At 37.4% G+C, this 20,210-nt stretch overlaps 2 protein-coding genes, 1 long non-coding RNA gene and 1 other non-coding gene across 4 annotated transcripts; all 4 read left to right on the top strand.

The window, feature by feature from the left end:
- The first annotated feature begins 1,706 nt into the window (after positions 1-1,706).
- Positions 1,707-4,144, top strand: LOC121791994. Its single transcript, XM_042189790.1, has 7 exons — positions 1,707-2,050; positions 2,106-2,729; positions 2,771-2,924; positions 3,092-3,379; positions 3,535-3,664; positions 3,762-3,844; positions 3,968-4,144. Exons 1-7 carry the CDS (start codon positions 1,707-1,709, stop codon positions 4,142-4,144), a joined length of 1,800 nt encoding a protein of 599 aa, XP_042045724.1.
- A 3-nt stretch (positions 4,145-4,147) lies between these two features.
- Positions 4,148-6,068, top strand: LOC121791993. The gene is made up of 7 exons (XM_042189789.1): positions 4,148-4,213; positions 4,796-4,877; positions 4,962-5,060; positions 5,381-5,570; positions 5,657-5,784; positions 5,920-5,981; positions 6,062-6,068. Exons 3-7 carry the CDS (start codon positions 5,028-5,030, stop codon positions 6,066-6,068), a joined length of 420 nt encoding a protein of 139 aa, XP_042045723.1. The 5' UTR covers positions 4,148-4,213; positions 4,796-4,877; positions 4,962-5,027.
- Positions 6,069-6,402: 334 nt separating this feature from the next.
- Positions 6,403-10,714, top strand: LOC121791992. Its single transcript, XR_006048795.1, has 2 exons — positions 6,403-6,558; positions 9,012-10,714. It is a non-coding gene; the product is annotated as an uncharacterized LOC121791992 (long non-coding RNA).
- Positions 10,715-18,326: 7,612 nt separating this feature from the next.
- On the top strand, positions 18,327-18,399 carry TRNAE-CUC. Its single transcript has one exon. It is a non-coding gene; the product is annotated as a tRNA-Glu (tRNA).
- The last annotated feature ends 1,811 nt before the right edge of the window (positions 18,400-20,210 follow it).

Raw genomic sequence — 20,210 nt, 5'->3', positions numbered from 1 at the left:
ACATACTTACTAAATTAAAAATAAACCTAAATAAAATAGTTATAGTCATATTCGAGTTTTCCTTGAAAGAATAGCTTAGAAAACTTGTTTTTGGTACGAATTAGATATTTAATGCGTAGTACTAAAAATTCTTCAACAAAATCAATGTTTTTCGATATAATTACACAAAACCAACGAATTTAATTCTCCTCAAATAAAAAGAAAAGAATCCCATTTTTTTATAAAAGGAAACAAAATCAAGTCTGACACACAAACTTAAAACCTCCAATAAAACCTTGATATTCCATAAACAATTGTTGATTGAAAACTCACAATCCCATGCTCAATGGCGGCCAGAAACAGAAAGCTTCTCCTTCATCAAAAGTTGAGGTACATTTGTTCGTCGCAATTCTCGTGTCTGGTTTTTAGTAGATACAGTTTTTTTCTTTTTACCCGATCATTACAACTCTCAGTATTTTGATTCTTCCCCAATTTTAACTGTTGTTTTGTAATTTTATTGAATTATTGAGGCGTTATTTCGTTATTGTGAAGTTTTGTACTTCTTAAATTTTCCTGCATTGTGTTATCTGTGGGAAAATCACGTCTTTGTGCTGTTCTTTGCATGTGAGTTTTTCTAAATGGATTTGATGTTTTCATTATTTTTGGTGTTCATGGACATGCAAAATTTTGTATTGGTAAATATTTTGTGCTGCAAATTTCATGAATTTATCTTGAATTTTTATGAGTTTTATACATGAAAATTGTTACTCAGCCTCAATTTATGTGATAAATGAGGTATGAAGGTCAAATTATGGGAATTTGGTTTGATGATAATCTTTTTGCTCCTCTTTATTCATTTTGCCAAAAACATTTGCTTAGTATTGAGGAACCTTGATTAGGTGAGGAGCTTTGAGGATGGGGGTTTTGGTTCGTGGCATCCTGGTAAGGTGATCGGCTGCAAGGAATTGGTTCGTGTAGTGGAGTATGATCACCTTTTGTGTGTTGATTGCCCTGCTAAGCTGGTTGAAGAAGTAAAAGTGACCCCTGCAATTGATGGGTTTCTTGATGAAGAGATTCAGAGACCTGGTGAGTATAGGGGCTTGATTAGGCCTTGTCCAGAAACACCGACTTTGGGTCTTGTGGGGGCACGGACTCTGCAATATGGAGCATGTGTTGACTTGTTTCATGGCGACGCCTGGTGGGAAGGTGTGGTGTTTGACAACAAAGAAGGGTGTGAGAGAAGAAGAATTTTCTTTCCTGACTTGGGTGATGAAGTCGAGGGCAAGGTTGATGATCTGCGTTTTAGTAAGGATTGGGATGAGGTCACAGAGAAATGGAGACTTGTGGGAACTGGTTGTTTCTTGAATTATTAGAGGAATATGAGCAAGAGTACCCTCGCCTTGTCTCTGTGCAGCAAATCTGGTATGAGGTGAGGACGAAGGATGACTTTAAAAACCTTGGGGAGTGGACTTCCTCTAAACGGGATGTATGGAAACAATTATTGTCTCAGGTGCTCTATGACAATATAAAGCATGCTGTTGAGAATCTCTTTATGAACTTGCCCTGTAAATCTGCGAAAAAACAAGGACAAACATCATTGAAATTTCTGGAAAAAGATTTTGAATCTATTCTAAAATCCGAAGAACCTTTTCGTAGTTCTCTTGCAGCTACTGCACCCTTTGAAGATCTCCAGTCTAATGATGAAGGAATTCCGCAACTGATGTAAAATGGAAGCAATAATCAGGTTCATTCAGATTGAGGACGATCAAGTTCGCGTCTCAGTTAGCCCCACGGACGAACAAGTTTTGTCTCCTGATCCAGATGCAGATTCTGGGAATGGTTCAAGTAGTTATGATGAATCTCATAGTTTGAAATTGAGACAAGGGAGACGTAAAAGTTCAACCAAGATCAGAAGACTTAACTGGCAGTCTGCTGTACCTCAATTGATTCCGGGGCCTCAGCAATGCCCTGATGCAATTGATTCCTATAAGGAGTATTTGTCTGGAAAAGGTACTGCTCCAAAAGGTACTGCTCCTAATGGGCTCTCATTAGATGTTAGCAAACATCTACTGTATCTGGGCTGGGAAAATTGAGTTTAGACGTACATGTATGGGAAATTCGAATAGGAAATGCTATATTTCCCCCAATGGGAAAACTTTTCATTCACTTCCTGAGGTTTTCAAGAAGTTCCACAGTGACTTTGAGTTGGAACCCACATCGCACGTTACTATGCACCCAAACTACAAAATTGCAAGCTACATGAGTTCATATGAAGAAACACCCTCACCTCCTGGGAAATCCCAAGCTTCCAGAAACTTGTTCAAATTGCCGTGCATTACTGATGAGAAGTTTGAAATAGAATCTAAATATTGTCCCAAAGCAGTGCGGGATTATTGCTCATTAGCTTCAAAGTCTGCAGAAGGCAAATTGAAAGGCATGGAAGCAAGGAAACACTTGTCTGCACTTGGATGGTCTTTTTATCACCACAATAAAGGACCATACGGCTGGGAAATACGTTATAGGTCACCTACTGGAAAAATGTTTTACTCTCTTCTTTCAGCCTGTAGATGGTGTGTAAAAGCTGGTGCACTTACTTCCACTGACCCCTCTCGTGCCATGGGAAGAGTCATAAATAGAGATTTCATCAACAATTATGATGGCGATTTATCGACAAGTAAATCACATCTTCCGCGAATGGCGGATGATTCCACTGTAAGTACGCAGTTAAATGACATGCCAATGTCTGAGGGGTTTGTTCGGTCAATCAAATGTGTGAAGCTCATAAAACCAGAATGTCGAGGAAGAAGAGGAGAAAGCTCGAATCAGATTGTCTTGAAGTTTCACTTGCATCACCCAAGAGAGGAAGGAAATCTAATGCATCAATGAGTCTGAGAGGAGATTTAAATGCTGATTCTTTAACCCCAGTGAGGCAATCTAGTAAAAGGGTAAGCGAGGAGGCTGCTTCTTCCTCTCATCAGACACCTCGAACTATCTTGTCTTGGTTGATTGACAATAATGTGGTTTTACCAAGAGCAAAAGTTCACTACTGCAGTAGCAAAAATGGTCCTCGAATTGCAGAAGGACGAATATCTCGCGAAGGGATCAAATGTAGTTGCTGCGGGGGAATTTTCACACTTGTAACTTTGAAGCACATGTTGGCAGTTCTGATCGTAGACCTTCCGCAAATATATATTTGGAGGATGGTATGTCTTTGCTTGAGTGCCAGTTGCAACTGAAACTACGTTATATCAGTCGAAATTCAAGGTTAGAACGTCAACCGAAGGCTGCCCAACATCATAGAAAAAGTGACGACATATGTTCTGTCTGTCACTACGGAGGTGATTTACTTTTGTGTGACCTGTGTCCATCCTCGTTTCATACTCAGTGCGTTGGTTTAAAGGTATTCCCGCATTCATAATTCATCCGCCTGTTATATTTCTTAGCACTTGATTGTTCATTTCTTCTGAAAATAGGGGTATCACCATCGAGTTAATTCTTTTAGGCTGTGTTGGTGTCATATAGATCTGTTCTATTTTTCACCGTTAGCTCTGACAGGAGGTTCCGGAGGGTGATTGGTTCTGCCCGTCCTGCTGTTGTCAGATTTGCAACAAGAGCAGATCTGATTCAGGAAATAAACTAGCCAAAGACACTTCGTTTTTGACCTGTTGTCAGTGTGAGCGACGATGTAAGTAGCCTATATAAGTCAATATCTACTCGTAAAAAAAAACTAAAAATTAGATTCTCGAGTATATCATCCTCTAATCATTGACAACTTCGTGTAGATCACGCTGAATGCCTCACAAATGAAGGAGATACACAATGTCGTTCAAAAGGTGACTTGTTCTGCCAAGATACATGTCGACAGGTACTGTTACCTGTTTTCCTTTTATAGAGCTCTGTTTGCATATTGTGGTATTTTTTTAAAGTTGAAGATGGCTTGAATTCTAAAATCACACGGGCTTTGTTTAAATATACTGTTCTGTTGCAGATATTTGATGGTCTGAACGGGATTCTGGGGAAAAAGATTCCTGTGGGAACTGAAAATATGACTTGGACTTTAGTGAAGTACATGGAATCAAATATTTCTAAGAATGTTGCAACATATGATGATGAGAGTTCGGTGGAGAATTACAGCAAGCTTAATTGCCCTCAGCGTGATGCATGAATGTTTTGAACCTGTCAAAGAGCCTAGGACCAGGAGGGATCTAATGGAAGACATTATCTTTAATCGAAGGTATGCTAGTCTCGTCTCCCCATTGCTACTTATGCATATTCTCTAGACTCTATTGCTATGCGATTTGGCAATATTTGTCAACTTTTGCGTATCCTTGTAATCCTTGTTCGTCTTGCCCATTCATACATCTAGCAAATCTGATGGATAGTAGTGGACTATAGATTTACTCCCTCCGTTTTTCAAAATAGGAACTTTTGAAACGGCACGTATTTATTTGCAAAATTGGTAAAGTAAGAGAGAGGAAGAGAAAAGTAGGTAGAATAGTGGTAGTCGGATTGTGGGTCCATTTCCTAAAATGGAAAATTCTACTTTTAAGAAATGGACCAAAAGGAAAAAAAAATTCTATTTTTAAGACCACAGGGAGTATAATTTAATGGAATATTATCCCCCATGTACCTTGACTATAATTTTAGATCTATTTATTTATTTATTTATTATATGAAGAACGTAAGCATTATATAAGTGGTACTAATATTTTATTTTATTCAGGATATAAGGAATATAACACAATATAAGTGGTACTATAATTTTCAGTGCGGGTTAGATATATATGTGGTACTAATATTTTGATTTACAGGTCAGATCTCAACCGTTTGAACTTTCAAGGATTTTATACAGTAATATTGGAAAAGAATGACGAATTGATCTCAGCCGCTTCCGTGAGGTATTTGATGCTTCACATTCTTATTTCAAAACTCTTGTATATTGTTATGTTGAAGTAACTCAAATTCCATGCCTACTGATTCAGGATATATGGCAAAACAGTTGCAGAAGTCCCTTGGTCGCCACACGGTTTCAATATCGTCGACTTGGGATGTGTAGAATTCTGATGAATGAACTTGAGAAGGTGTTCTGCTCCTACATTATAGAACTCCATTGTTTTGCTTCATTTCCCTCGTACCTGCATAATGAGTCGTGTTGTAATCATTGTCTTCAAATGATTATATGGAGAAATGGGTTGGGTCTCTCACCTTATGTCCATGCCTTCAAAATCTTATCCCAGCCCATAAACTTGCTCTGGATGGCATCAAGCTGCCTATTCATTATACAGTTCTTCTTTCATGCAAAGCCGACTTCCCAAGATAGATATGACTTGCAGTTGTAACTGTTGAAGTGTCTGTTGGTGCTGTGTTATTTTGGCTTATTTGGTGTATTTGGCTTTTGCAGCAACTCGCACAATTGGGAGTCGAGAGGCTTCTTTTGCCTGCTGTTCCTAGTGTTTTGAACACTTGGATCTCTTCATTTGGGTTCTCCATGATGGATGAATCAGAGAGATTAAATTTTCTGGTCTATACTTTCCTCGACTTCCAGGGTACGATATTTTGCCAGAAAATGTTGAAGAGTGATCTACCTGCAGGTAAATGAATTGCCGCAAACTTTTTTTTGATCGAAGGGCCATTCTTAACAAAAGGAGATGTAACCTCCTTTAAAACCTGTCTGCAGAAAACCAAACAACTGGTTGTGACCATGTAGATAACAATGCCGACATTGGGGTTGGTGGAATCAGCCCTGTATCTGAAGTTCTGGAAGGGAAACAAGTAGTGGAGACTGACATCATGGAGCAGGAATCGGCATGGTAACACTATATATCACCTCTATGCTATGATATATCAAGAATGTTCCGATTGTTCCTTGAATATATCTCCATCTCGATGTTTGATTCAAGCTACAGACTTTTGTTTCTCATTTTTTTCCTTTGATCTCAGCAACAAAACCAATGGCCTACAATGGCAATGCCGGTTGCTCCTCTGCTGAAAAAGCCATTGCGGTACTTTATCATTAAACGGATTCAAGTTCAATAATTTACTTATTTTCAATGAAATTTTCACTGTTACGCTATGTGTACAGGTGGTGAATCAACCAACTGCCCTGGACTACTCGTCTCTCCAACCCGCCCCTTGGGTTATCCTCTACTAGCCACGAGCAATGGGAGACAATCTGGAAGCACCAAGGTCATCTTAAAATACTACAAGCGAAAGAAGATATCCGCTTGCTGAGGGTGGTAGTCTCCTTATTAACATATCAGACCTTCCTGTAGTACTATCAAGCTACTCATGAACCTCTCAACTTTGGAAGTGAGCTGGAAGGAAGATGACGTAACTGAAAATACACCGACATGGCCCATGATCGTCTTTTGTACAGATTACGCTACTAGCTAATCACATCTAACATTCTGCTGAGTTTTTCAATGTCTCCAGCAGAGTTTTTGAAACTATCCCTGGGTGCTTTTGCATTATTATATATATCATTCACAGTTTTCTCTTGTTTTCGACTAATGTTTTTGCTCCTTTTATCCTCAGGTTCCTCTTTGTATTTATCATTCCAGCAGCTAAGGATATATTATGGTATGTGAAGTTCATTTGTTTCTGGGAAGTTAAAAAATGAATCCACATTGTTGCTTGATTTTAGCATTGTGAAAGTTTAAGATTGCAAGATTACAGATATCAATAAAGTCTATACTCAATCTTCGCTTGATAATATTAATTTTAGGGTTTATTACAATGACAATGCTTGAAATTTGATGCCTCTAAATTGATCATTTTTGAATTGTAGCATTTTTCTGATGGATTGGAGATTATCTATTTTGAAAAGGGTTCTTAACTAACCTAACCTCACGCATTGTTCATACTGTATATTAACGCCCCTGAAATTTGGAAATTTGAAGTTATCTTGATTAAATAAAGTGTTTGTACTTTGTTTTGAATTAGTACTAAAGTAGTAATTTATTTAAGTTTGGAAATTTGTGAATTAGTATTGGAAAATAAGAGTTTTTGAAGTCTTTTGTTACTTCGATAGTTAAAAGTTGAATTAGTACAATACTATTTTTTATTTGTGATTAAATGTATTTTTGCTGCCTAAGGTTGATTGTTAATAATATATTGTTCTGTTCACATATTTTTATGTTTAGCATACAATATCTTGTGTCTTATATGTATAGTAGCTTAAAATCAACCATACAGAACTTGTGTAGCTTAAAATAATATTCTATAGAGCCTGCATGGTATATCCTTTGTTTAGCTTTCTCTTTTAGTCATTCATTCATGGTCATTAATATCAAGTTGGTTTAGCATTCTTTGGTAGTTGATGATTGTGACAAGAAAAGGGCCTTGATTCGAATGTCATTGAGTGATAATGTGATATACATTTGGGATATAGTTGATTATTAGTTGTTATGTATTGTGAAAAAAAGACAGCTTGTTCATAAGAAAAAGCAAGATGTAAGTGTTGAGGTATTTGATGTAAATCAAATTTGCATATTCTTCCCATTGGTTTTATTCATTTTCTTTGTATTATTGTTGAGGCTCATTTTTAGTGTTAGCTTGGTCTTTTAGGACCCACAGTGGGCATTATGAGTTTGTTGTTATGCCATTTGAATTGACCAATGCACTTTCTATGTTTCAAGGATTGATGAATGAGGTTTTCACACCCTATTTGAGAAAATTTATGCTGGTTTTCTTTGATGATATACTAATCTTTGGCATTTGGAGTCAGTTTTTAGAAAAATCAGGGAATTCTTACTTTTTGCTAAGCACTACAAGTGTTCATTTGGGTTGCCACGAGTGGAATATCTAAGCCACACAATCTCTAAAGTTGGTGTTTCAACAAATCAAATGAAAATTCAGGCCATGCTGAAATGGCCAATACCATCAGATGTATTTCAGCTTAGAGGATTTCTTGGAGTATTAAATTTTGGGGTAATCAGAAAGCCCTTAATTGATCTTTTAAGAAAATATAGCCTTTCTTAGAGCAGTCAGCCTCTCAAGATGATCTCTAAATGCTCTTATAACCATCAATGTCTTCATCTTTGAAAGAGTTTCGTGTAGGTACCTTGCACACCTCAATCAGAGTCCAGTAGAGAAAGTTAGTCGTTTTACGAAAGTTGCGCAATGCAGATAAACTTCAAGAATTCAAATCCTATTAGATATCAGTCTTTTCCACATCTATAAAACAGGGTCCCCTGGTTCATAATTCTCATCTTTTATTCTACCTTTCATTCTATCATCTTTTTTCTCTGCTTGTATATTTCTCCTACGCTGCCAGACGGAGAACCCTAGAGAATCACTAAAGGATTGAAGGCAGTCTTTATCTCATCCAACTGAATATTTGTCCACCATGGTATTTGTATTTAGATTTTTTATATCAAGCCATGTGTTGGCTAATATTTTGGACTACTCCTAATTTGTAGAAGGAATTGTTTTGAACTTTATTTCTCCAGACGATGATTTCCTATTTCTCGAGTTCAATACGTATCTATGGTGCTTGTTTATATCTGAAGGGTGGATCAAAGGTGTTTACCTTCTTTAGAAATTAATATGTAGCCTATTGCGCTACCTGCAGGGATGAAAGGTCACTGAGTAGGGACTTTGAAACGTATTTAGCTTATCTTAGTCGTACAATTCTCTTACCAAGTGTTCAGCTGCGGTGAGCGTAAAATAAATACGATCCTTAATTGCTAAGATTGTATTATGAACGAGTTCTGGTGAAATAGATTGAAACAATTCCGAATCAAGTTAGTAGTAGATCTTATCCCTTTGCTTTTGTTTTGATTTTGTTTATATCCTCATCTTATCTCAGTTTTACCGCTTTTAGTCTCCTTTCTAGCACCTTTTCACCCGAACCGCCTTCTTGTGGGTTTGACCGCGAAGTACTATTTTTGACAATATTCTCTTGCAGTTTAGAAGTATTTTTAGGACATTTATTGTTTTTTTTTTGTGATTATTTGCGCTTATACTTTAGACCAAAAAATTCATAATAACACTTTATGAAGTAATTTGTATGGCCATTTGTACTGTTTCAGTGGACCTTTATCCACATATTGAGGCCACATGGAGATCGGATGCTAAATTGGCTGCTATCATTGAAGAACTGAAACAGAATCACTAAGTCTAAATTTACTTGGCTTGGTAATCAACTTCTTAGAAAAGAAAGGTTGGTAATTGGGAATGATGAAGGCATGAGAAGACAAATTATTAAGGCTTTCCACTGTTCAAGTAAAGGAGGATATTCTGGGGTTCTAGCTACTTACAAGAGGTTGTACTCACTTTTTTATTGGACTAAGATGGAGAAATCACCAGAGAGTGTGATGTTTGTCGGAGGAATAGATACGATCACAGTGTATGTATGAGGGTTAGCCCTTACCTATACACGAGGGAGCTTGGTCACAGGTGAGTCAAGACTTAATTGAAGAAATGCCATTGTCTTATGGGATATTGATAAGGCTCATTTCTTGCATTGACTTTTGGGTGTTTTCACATACTTTTGGGGAGATAATGCATGAAATTTGAGTTTAAGTTGCAGTTGCTACTGGATCAGTTAAATGGTGCAACTTGACCAAGCAGAATGAAAACGAGGCAAATTGAATTGAAAATGCAGAAAAGCTGAAGAATCCAAACTCACTAACTGAGAGATGTGCAGCTCCAGTCACTGTTGGCTGAGCCAACAGATTATACAAGCTATTTCTCCTTTTAGCTTCCATGATCACTCTTGAATCCTTTGTGACTGTTAACATTCCATCACCTGAATCAAATTTATATCCCTTTGATTCCAGCATTCCAATGGATATCAGATTTCTTTTGATCTTGGGTATAAACTTGACTTCTGCCGGTATCTTGATGCTTCATTTCTTATTTTCATGTGTATTTCTCCAATCCTTTTGACCTCACAAGTCTGATCATTGCCCAGGGATAAGGCTCATTTCATGCATTGCTGTTGAGTGATTTTACATGCTTTTGGGGGAGATAATGCACAAATCGTGAGTTTAAGTGTGCAGGATGGCTGTTGGATCAGTTAGACAGTGCAAACTAGCCAAGCAGATGCAGATGAAGCAAAATGGAGTGAAAATGCAGAAAAGTCGTTCAACTGATTAAGAGGAGTTATAATAAGGAGCGGGCATAGCAAGTACTGGGGGATAAAAGAGAGAATTCGAAAATACCCTTTGCTGTAAGGGTACAAATGTCAAATCATGGAGGATATACCCTAGGGATTGGAGTCGTGATATATAAAGGAATCAACATTGAAGGTAAATGGGGGACATAGCTGAAAGTTTCTTCATTTGAAAACCTTTTCCTCACTCCACACTCCAGATATGCTCTCTGCCTCCTAGCTCGGAGGGGGGAGCAACGTAATTCCTGCTGCTTTAACGTCTCAGTTGTTGTACAACCCCTCTTCGGAGTGAAGATACAATCGTTTATTTCTGTTTTGCATCACTGTAGGTTTATTTCTCAAGTGTTTTAGTGTTTTACACATCCTAGTTTGAGAAACTCTTCCGTATTTGCAGTTTTAGTTAGGAACTCGTTGTTTCGAAGTTCGATTTTGTCCTATTTCAAGATTATGGAAGTTTTTGTTGGATTTTGTGATGTCTAGTTTTATTTCTGTTTTTGTTGGGTGCTTGGCGTTATAGTTAGTTGTTTGATTTTGTAAATCCACTCTATCAGCGTTTGATTTAGTAGATCTAGTTCACTCTGTGTTGGAATGCATGATTGAGGCTCATTTATTGTTTCATGCGTTGTCTAGTTAGTCAGTTGGCGTAGATCCAGTAGCTTCCAGCTTTAATTTCGAGTTTACGTTTGGTATGAAGCATGCTCTGTTTTTCTTAAGGTTCGTTCATCAATGGTGTCTCAAATGCTCTGTTTCGCTTAGTTACTTGAAGATGATGAAGTAGGAAATCAGTTAGGAGATTAGATTTGAAAATATGTTTTATGCTTTGTCCTTGCTACTTTTTCAATTTTCTGCCCATTTAGCTAGCTAGGTAATATAGTCCCCATTTACTTTTTTCACCTTTCTGTCTATTTTAGGAAGTTTACAGTATGATCTGTTAGCTATGGGTGCTCTTAGCTACTTTAGTTCAGATTTAAATGTTTGTTCACCATTTCATGCTTATGTCGTTTATTCATGCTTCCGTACATTTCCAATCTAATTGATCAGTCTAGGTAGAATCCCATGTTCATCTTTCAATTCAAGTATACAATTCTTAACCCACTCAAGTTGCGTGGCAACAACCAAACCTCTCAGAATGTCCCTCACACATACTTTCACACATCCATCCTAGTGGGATTCGATCCTTACTTGTTCTAAATTTTAGTATCTTGTGGGTTAAGGTTTTGAAAGTAGACTTGGATTGCATGTCCGATGACATGTGGATATGTCTAGCTGGTCTACTTAATCACTCTACGATATTATTTTAGCACGCGCATCAGAGCAATCGTGACCTTTCACCTAGCATCACTTATCCCTGAGAATTCCCTAAATTCTAGAACCAAGATCTGTGAGAGCAGATGTGAAAACTGCACTCAGAGTCCATTATCCATGATTATTCAATAGCAGCTCCACCATGTATATTCAAGGGTTCGAGTGTCTATCTACTTCCTGAGCCAGATCAGTCGTCTCTCCACCACTATTTTTCTCTTGCTCATGCTTTCTTTTCCAAGCAAAGTATGCCTTCTTAAGATGGCCAGACTTCTTGCAATAATGACAGCTTCTAGTCTCTTTTCCACCCTCAACTTTCTCTTTCTCCTGCTTCTTTTGGAACTTCTTCTTGGATCCCTTCTTCTCATTATTCTTGAGATATAGACTCTCAACTACTGGAGCTGGTTGCTTCATTGTAGATCTCTGGGAATCCTTGAGTTTCAAGGCTGAATGGACTTGTTCATGGCAGATCTTAGACTCTCTTCCATGAAGCATTACATCTTTGAAATGCTCATGGCTTTAGGAAGAGAATTCAATAGCATCAATGCCCTCTCTTCATCTTTGATATGTTCATCTATGTTTTCAAGATCATTGATGCATTTTCCAAACTTTTCAAGATGCTCAGTTATACCTCTTGCATCTGAGATCTTGAAAGTCAGCAGCTTCTGCTTTAAATGTAGCTGATTTGCAAGAGACTTTGTCATGTACAATTAGGGGTGGCAAATCATGCGTGTTGTATCGTTATCGTATCGACACGACACGATAACAACAAACACGAACACGACCCGTTAAGAAAACTCCAAACACGAATACGAACACGACCCGCTACCCTCAGACACGAACACGACACGAACTATTTCAGGTCAACACGACACGATAACAACACATATATGACAAGACACAATAACAACACTATAATAATACGAAAAATGAAAAATCTATTTTTTATGCTAATACTAAGTGCTCCATTAGACTAAACCTAACTTAATTTTTTTAAAAATATTATAATATATTAATATTATTTCTTAACGTGTAACACGAACACGACACGAAATTTTCGTACAATGACTCCAGCTTCATCCACACAACCAATGTATCCTCTTTGGAAACCTTCCTGAGCACTCTATCAATGAGATTAAGAATCAAAGTGCTATATGTTGAGTATTACATGTCTCGCAGCCTTTCCCTCTCTTTCTCATCGGCCTCGGGCTTCTTGCCATCACTCTCATTGCCATTCAAAATTTCCCATAGACCTTGCTGCATCAAGATCGCCTTCATCTTGAGTCTCCACTGCCCAAAATTTCGGCAAGTGAATTTCTCCACTTCATAGTTCGTTGTAGACATCTTCTCGATTGTTGTAAAAACTGATCTTGTGTGTGCTCGTTCCCACATACGGAACCACTTTTCTCGCACACAATAGAAACAAGAACTAAAATACACCAGCAATTACGTGGTTCGGTGAGAAACCACCTACGTCCAAGAAGAAGAAAACAGAGCTTTATTAAACAAGATTGCAAGACTCTTCTCTCACTATTGAAACACTCTCAACTTCCACTAAGCTTGGGCTAACTATCAATCTATGAGAGAATGTGAATCAATGTGTGTGTTGATTAGTAACCACTGCAACAACCCCGTGTGTTTCCACACTTATATATGAGACTACAATAATGAATCTACTCTTACTTCGCAGCTGGAGCGATTATAGCTGATTCCCTCTAACAACTAGTTTGTTGAGGAAACCCTTTGAGTCATTAATTGTCTTTCTCCATTTGAGCCAGCTCGCCTTCCTTTCTTTAAGTCATGATTCGACCCTTAGCATGTATTGCATGGTCACACTTCACAATTTTGGAGTGGGAGATTGAGTTTGCTTAAAACTACAGCCATATAGGCAGAACACCTTAGAGGGATCATCAGTTCCATAAGTTAGGGCCACACTACTTTGGTCCATTTGGCATTGTTGACAAATTTGGGGAGGTTTCTTATGAGATGCTGCTAGCTGAGTGCAAACTAAATCCTATCTTCTAGGTGTCTTAACTAAATAAGGGGTTGAGATCTTATCTACATATAAGTAGCCAATGATCACTTGGGAATGCAACCACAATGGAGTCAATTAAAGTCTTTAACTAGGTATATCAAAATGGATATTGGGTATTGGATACCCGATATTCTAAACCCGAAAAATTCGAGTAATTGGATATCCGAAACCTGATTTTTCGGGTATCAAATCGGGATCGGGTAGTGAGAATTTTGGATGATCGGATATCAGGTTACACGATACCCAATCGGGTATACCCGAATTATCCGATTTGTTTTTTTTAAAATTAATAAATTATGTTTTTATTATAATTAAATATAATACTCCCTCCGTCCCGTGCTACTCGCACGTTTGCTTTTCGGCTCGTCACAAAGTCCTTACACTATTTATAATTTAAGTTATAATTAATGCATTTAATTAATATGTTAGTTTAAGTTAAGAGCTCTTTTATTAAGTGATGTCTCATTACACCTAAAATTCTTTTTTAATTACACAAAAAAATCAATCCCAAATTTACGGCCTAAAATGAAAAGTGCGAGTAGCATGGGACGGAGGGAGTATAATTTAATTTCTCAATTACATCTGGATGGATGAAAGATGTTAATATGTCAATTTCTTATTGTGGATGGATGAAAGATGTAATTTAATTTAATTTAATTTCTTATTTTGGATGGATGAAAGATGAAAAATGTAATTTAATTTCTTAATTACATGTGGATGGATGAAAGATGTTAGTATATAATTTAATTTCTTAACTAAAGATGTTAATACGTAATTTAATTTATTAATGTAATTTATTTTCTTATTGTGGATGGATGAAAGATGCTAATATGTTACTATAACTTATGGATTTTGTATTTCTCAAAGTTTGTAGTTATTTTTCTCTTAAATTCGAACTACTACAAGAATTTTGTATGTCTAAAAATTTATAGTTATTTTCTCTTGAATACTACTTCAACTTTGTATTAAATTTGAACTAAATAATATTAAATAAATTATAAAACTTTGTAGTTAATTTTTAAAAAAATTAAAATTACCATCGGGACTGGATACCTGAGTCGATATCCGGGTACCCAATTTGATAGGCCTATCTTTAACCGTAGGGTGGTGAAGCAGGGAAATAGACCACTCAGATACTCATTCAATTGTCTAATTCATTTGAGGAAGATGCAACGTGGGAGTGCTTGTATGATGTCACAACACGATTTTCAGACTTCCAACTTTGAGGTCAATATTGTTTTGGGAAGAAGCATATATAACAAAGCCATGCAAGTAAGGTGACATCTAGATTCGGTTAAAGGAATAACAATTTTTGATTGAGAATAATATTATTCGGTTAATCGAAATACTCACTTCGTCCCTGAAATTTTATCACATTTTTTCATTTCCATCCATCCCACAAAATTCTTCATATTTCACTTTATACCATTTTTTGTAATGGACCCCACATTCCACTAACTTATTCACACTCACATTTTATTATAAAACTAATACTTTAAAAATAGAACCAACATCCTACCAACTTTTTCAATTCATTTTCCATTACATTTCTTAAAACCCGTGCCCGGTCAAACTGTGACAATATTTGGGGGACGGGGGAGTAATAGTTAGCGAGTGTGAACATGCTAACAATTTGGATTTTTGGTTGTATTGTAGTTAGGGATGTCAATCGAGTCGGCCCATCGGGTTTCGGGCCAACCCTACTCGGGTTGCGGATCAATCGGTTACGGGCTAACCAGATTGTGATTTCTTTCGAGTTATAAAAGTTCAACCCTAACCCTAAAAGCTCGGGTTTCGGGCTAGCCCAGCAGGTTAATCATGTTTCTACCGATAAGATTAAGATGCGAACAATCCAATGAATCATGACAAAAATTAGTTATATTTATAAAATATATAAAATATTTAATTATGATAAATTTCAGATATATGCTTAAATTCAATCATAAACATGATCAAATACTAATATTTGAGATATTTTATGAAATTTTAATGCATGTTTTAGAAATTTAAATATTTTTTTAGTGAGTTTAATTTATTTAACAATTATAATACTAATAAAAATTTAATATATAATTTGTATATTTAATATAAGAGTAATGATCTAGTGAAACCACTACTTAAATGCATAACTAGAGAACACGAATTTAGTTCACTATAAGAGCGATTTAGTTGACTATAGGAAGGAGTGAACCAAAATGCCTTTACAGTGAACTAAATCATTCACGAAGTAAATATTTCACTATAATGGTGTTTTGGTTCACTCCTTCCTGTAGTGAACTAAATCACTCTTATAGTGAATTAAATCGTCCATATAGTGAACTAGATCATTTTGATCTAATGACTGAGATTTGTTCTCTAGTTATACCCTTAATATTAGTTATACTTTGATCATCTCCCTTTAATATAAAATTGAAAGTTATTTTTTTAGTTATTTATATCATAAAATTAGTCAATGAAGTGTCGAATTAGGAGTAAAAAAATAAAATAATAGAAATTTTATCGGGTTTTCAAGTCTGGCCCTAATGAATTGCGAGTTAATCGGGTGCGAGCTTATCGGGTTTTAATTTTATCGGGCTAGAAATTTCCAGCCCTAACCCTGTAAATTTACGGGCTACACTGTCATCCCTAATTGTAGTAATAGTTTAAATATAGATTGAGCCATTTCTATTGTGGAATATGATATATATCAATTCTAGTAAATATTCTCTTCTTTTTGAAGCTCTTCTTCTAGGAGTAGTAGTACATAACAGTTTGGTTGAATCTTTCTTCACCCAGTTCACCCTTCGCGTCGATTGTGGGTGCTTTTAATGGGCGTCGTCTCTTCTTTTTTGCATTGTATGAGTTTGTAAAGTTTTGGTATAAGACCCGAGCCTATTTTTTTCTATGCTTACTTCTGTGTTCTTGTACGATTGGAGATATTTTGCCAATTTTGGTTTATTCTCCTCAATTTTAGCCAGTAATTCATGTTTCCTGTTTTGGTTCGAGAAAACACAATATCATTTTTGCATACTCCATATAATTTGTAAAATACCATTTTGACTAATAGACAAAAAATAACCATCTCATTTCTACATTGTGTTGCCATACAAGATTATATTGTTACACTACGGCTCAAAAGTATATTAATCATATTTTATGCTACAGAATACCTGCACAATCCCGGGAATAAAAAAACGTAAAATTCCAAATCTAAGTCCAACCCAAGATTTTATGGTTCATTAATTAATCATTTAATAATACATGTCATTTCATTTACACATATCAGATTTCTCTATTTAGTAATCCAATACAACATCCACAAATACTACAGAGTTAAAAGTGTGAATAAATAAGATTTCACTGAAAATATCCCAACCATAATATAGGATTAGTATTCCAAAAGCTCTCCAACTCAAACCCGATTAAAACCAATACCCGACCCGATATCACTCGGGGCGAGTGGCGTACCTCTCAACCTTTGGAACATAGATTGATCCCCACCATCGCCTCGCCGAGTCCGCAGCTGAACTCCATCACCACCGCCGGATCGCTGTAGTGCGTGACCGCCTGCACCATCGCCCTTGCCCTCCGCACCGGGTCGCCGCCCTTGAACAAGCAAATCTACCTTATCGTTCTATCTTTATTCTCTCTTCATTTCTCAACTTTTTTATTTTCTACTTTATTCTTAACTTACTTAATATAATTTTTCTTAAATCGTGTGTTCAAAAGAAATGTTTCCACTACCGCGAAACGAGGGAGGGAGTACAAATAGGACATGAAAGTCCTTAATTAGTCATCAAGGTACCTCATAATAAAATTAAAGGACACCTCTAGGTGAAAGTCCAATGGCATCATGAAGAGGAAAGTCCAAAACCCAAGCTTTTGTTCTTCCTTAAAATCCATAATTTCCAACAATTTCTTGATACATTAGGTTTTTTTTCCAATAATAGCTGGATACCAAACTTCAAACAAACAAAGTTTTCTACCTTGATGCCATCTTTATAGTTGTTGAAAAGTTCAAGTCAAAAAAGTAATTCTTGAATAGATATAATTATATAAATCATTGATTCCTACTACTTGGGAAATAATCGACTCCGCCGAGCTATTCTCCATGCATGTTGTGTTGCCATCATTTAGCCATCCACTATCTATAATCCCAAATTAATGAATTATTCTATACATATTTAACTCATAAAAATGATCTTTCAATTTGTCATGCGAATCGCGATCACTCCCTTTCCCAGTTAAATGATGAGACTGCAGCAAAAAAATTATTCCATATGTAAAAAAAAAATAAAAATAATTATTCCAAATGTTTCATCCTTTTGCCAACAATTCTGATTTTAATTGAGCGAAGCTTGTTTCCAATAATATTACTCTCTTCGTCCCGCTTAAGATGATACGTTTTCTTTTTTAGTTTGTGTCAACAAAGATGACACATTTCCTTTTTTTGGAAACTTTTTCTCTCCAATTAATACATCCAACAACTTTTTTTCACTCTTATTAAATATTCATCTTTCTTTCTCTCTCTATTTTAATACTTTCACTCACCTTTCCTAAAATCTCGTGCCGGCCAAGGAATGTGTCATCTTAATCGGGACGGATGGAGTAAATTAACTTACATAATACTCCTATCTTTATTTTGTTTTGATAGACTTTTAACTGAAGTAGTACATTCTATTAGGCCGTTATCCCATAAAAAATATTTGTATTTAATTTATAGATCAGCCCAAAACTTAAATATTGTTATAGTATTATTTTGCTCTTATAAGTTTCACTCGATCAAAAAAAATTAATGTTTTTAGAAGAATAACAATGTTAAATATAAAAAATTGTTCGTCGTTGCAATAACATCCTCATAATAAATTATGACAAAAGGTTACTTATTACATAAGGAAGTATATCAAACAACATTCCGTTGTAGTCTAGTTGGTTAGGATACTCGGCTCTCACCCGAGAGACCCGGGTTCAAGTCCCGGCAACGGAATTCTATTTTTAAAAAACAAAACATAGATCAAAATAATTAAAATTTGCATTTAGAAATCATTATGAAATTTGTTACGAAAATATAAAAAAAATCACTAAAACTAGTGATGGAACAATTTCAAGGTTTAATTATTACATTTTTTTGTTTTCTTTTCGTTATAAAAAATATGGACTTATATAAATTAATTAAATAGGATTACTATTATAAAAATAAAATAATAAGTTATGAATAGATATTACCACGACTCTAATCGATTACAGTACATTATAGCCATTCTTATAAATCGGCCGAGCTTTCATATATATGCATGCAGTAAACAGCCTGGCCCGCCACAATTTTCAGAGTGCTGATAAATATTAACAGAATCTAATTCTAATAATAACAATATAACAGAAACAACTTATTAGAGCATCCACTATAGTATAGCCCCGGAGGGGGTGATCTCGGGGCGGCTTATAGTGGGAGCGACGTCCGCCCCGAAGCGGACGAAAAAAAGGGGGCGGACAGACGAGCGGCGTTTTTTGTGCGAGGACGCGCCGGTCGCCCCCTTCGATTTTTTTTTCCAAAAATTAACCCTATAAATACCACTTTTCCACCATCCATTTACATCATTTTCACACACTCTCAATTCATTCACTATCTACAATTTCACTCTCTAAAAATGCACGGTGGAGACGACGAATCACCCGGCTAGCACGAATCGGGATATGGCGGCAATCCTTCCCAGCCGTCAGGATATGACGGCTATTCTTCTCAGCCGTCGGGATATGACGGCTAGCTATCCTTCTCAGCAGTCAGGATATGGCAGATATTCTTCTCAGCCGTCGGGATATGGCGGCTCTCAGTCCCAGCCATGGAGTTGGAGTCAATCTCCCCCGCCGTGGGCATCGAGTCCAACTCCTCCTCCATCTCAGCCGTGGAGGTCTTCTCCCACGCCCCAACCTTTGCAGAGGAATCTGAGCCGCTCGGCATTTGGAGATTACAGACCCAACCTCGACGCCCTTAACCATCCACGTCCGGAGACCCCTTTCCAATCTAGTCACTCTCCTTTCACTCAAGCAGATCAAGACGCACTGGATACGATGATGAGTCTGCTCAGTTCCGGCGTACCGGATACTCCCGCTGCGACGAGACTCAGGGGGTCCGAAGGGGCTGGCTCGGGTAGTGGCGGTGGCAGCGGCGGAAGAGGTTGCGGCCGTCGCGGTGGCGGTGGTGGCTCGGGCGGTGGCGGCGGCATCGGCTCCGTTGGTGGCGGTTCGAGCAGCAACTCAGTGGAAGCAGGAAAAAAAAGGGGTGTCCACTACACCAAAGCGGAGTCCATTGCTGTGGCGAGGGCGTGGCATGTCGTCGCATCCGACCCCATAGTGGGCACCGATCAGACTGAGGGGAGCTTTTGGAAGCGCGTCCTGTTGGCGTACAACGAGTTCAAACCTCGCGCCGCCAGATCGCCTGACACAGAACAGCTCCGCAAAAAGTGGTCTAGGATTCTGCCGTCCACCAAGCGGTTCGCGGGCATATACCAGAACAACCTGCTCCATACTGAGAGTGGCCGAAGCGAAGCTGACGTGAAGGCACTGTCGATAGGTCAATACAACACGGAGGGTTGGCCGAAGTTCACAATGTGGGAGGAGTATCTAGTTCTCGCGGATTGTCCGAAATTCAAGGCCATCTTTGCGCAAGAGCAGGCCGGAGCGTACAAGACACAACATTGTCGGGGACTACAGCAGCGGCAGCGGCTCGCATTCATTCGACCTGAACGACGAGCAAGCCGAAGAGCCCTCCGCTACACACTCTAGGCGCGCACGCCCTCC

The sequence above is a fragment of the Salvia splendens genome, unplaced genomic scaffold, assembly GCF_004379255.2.
Source record: "Salvia splendens isolate huo1 unplaced genomic scaffold, SspV2 ctg990, whole genome shotgun sequence".
NCBI classification, from domain to species: domain Eukaryota; kingdom Viridiplantae; phylum Streptophyta; class Magnoliopsida; order Lamiales; family Lamiaceae; genus Salvia; species Salvia splendens.
This window is presented reverse-complemented; position numbering and strand designations above follow the sequence as displayed.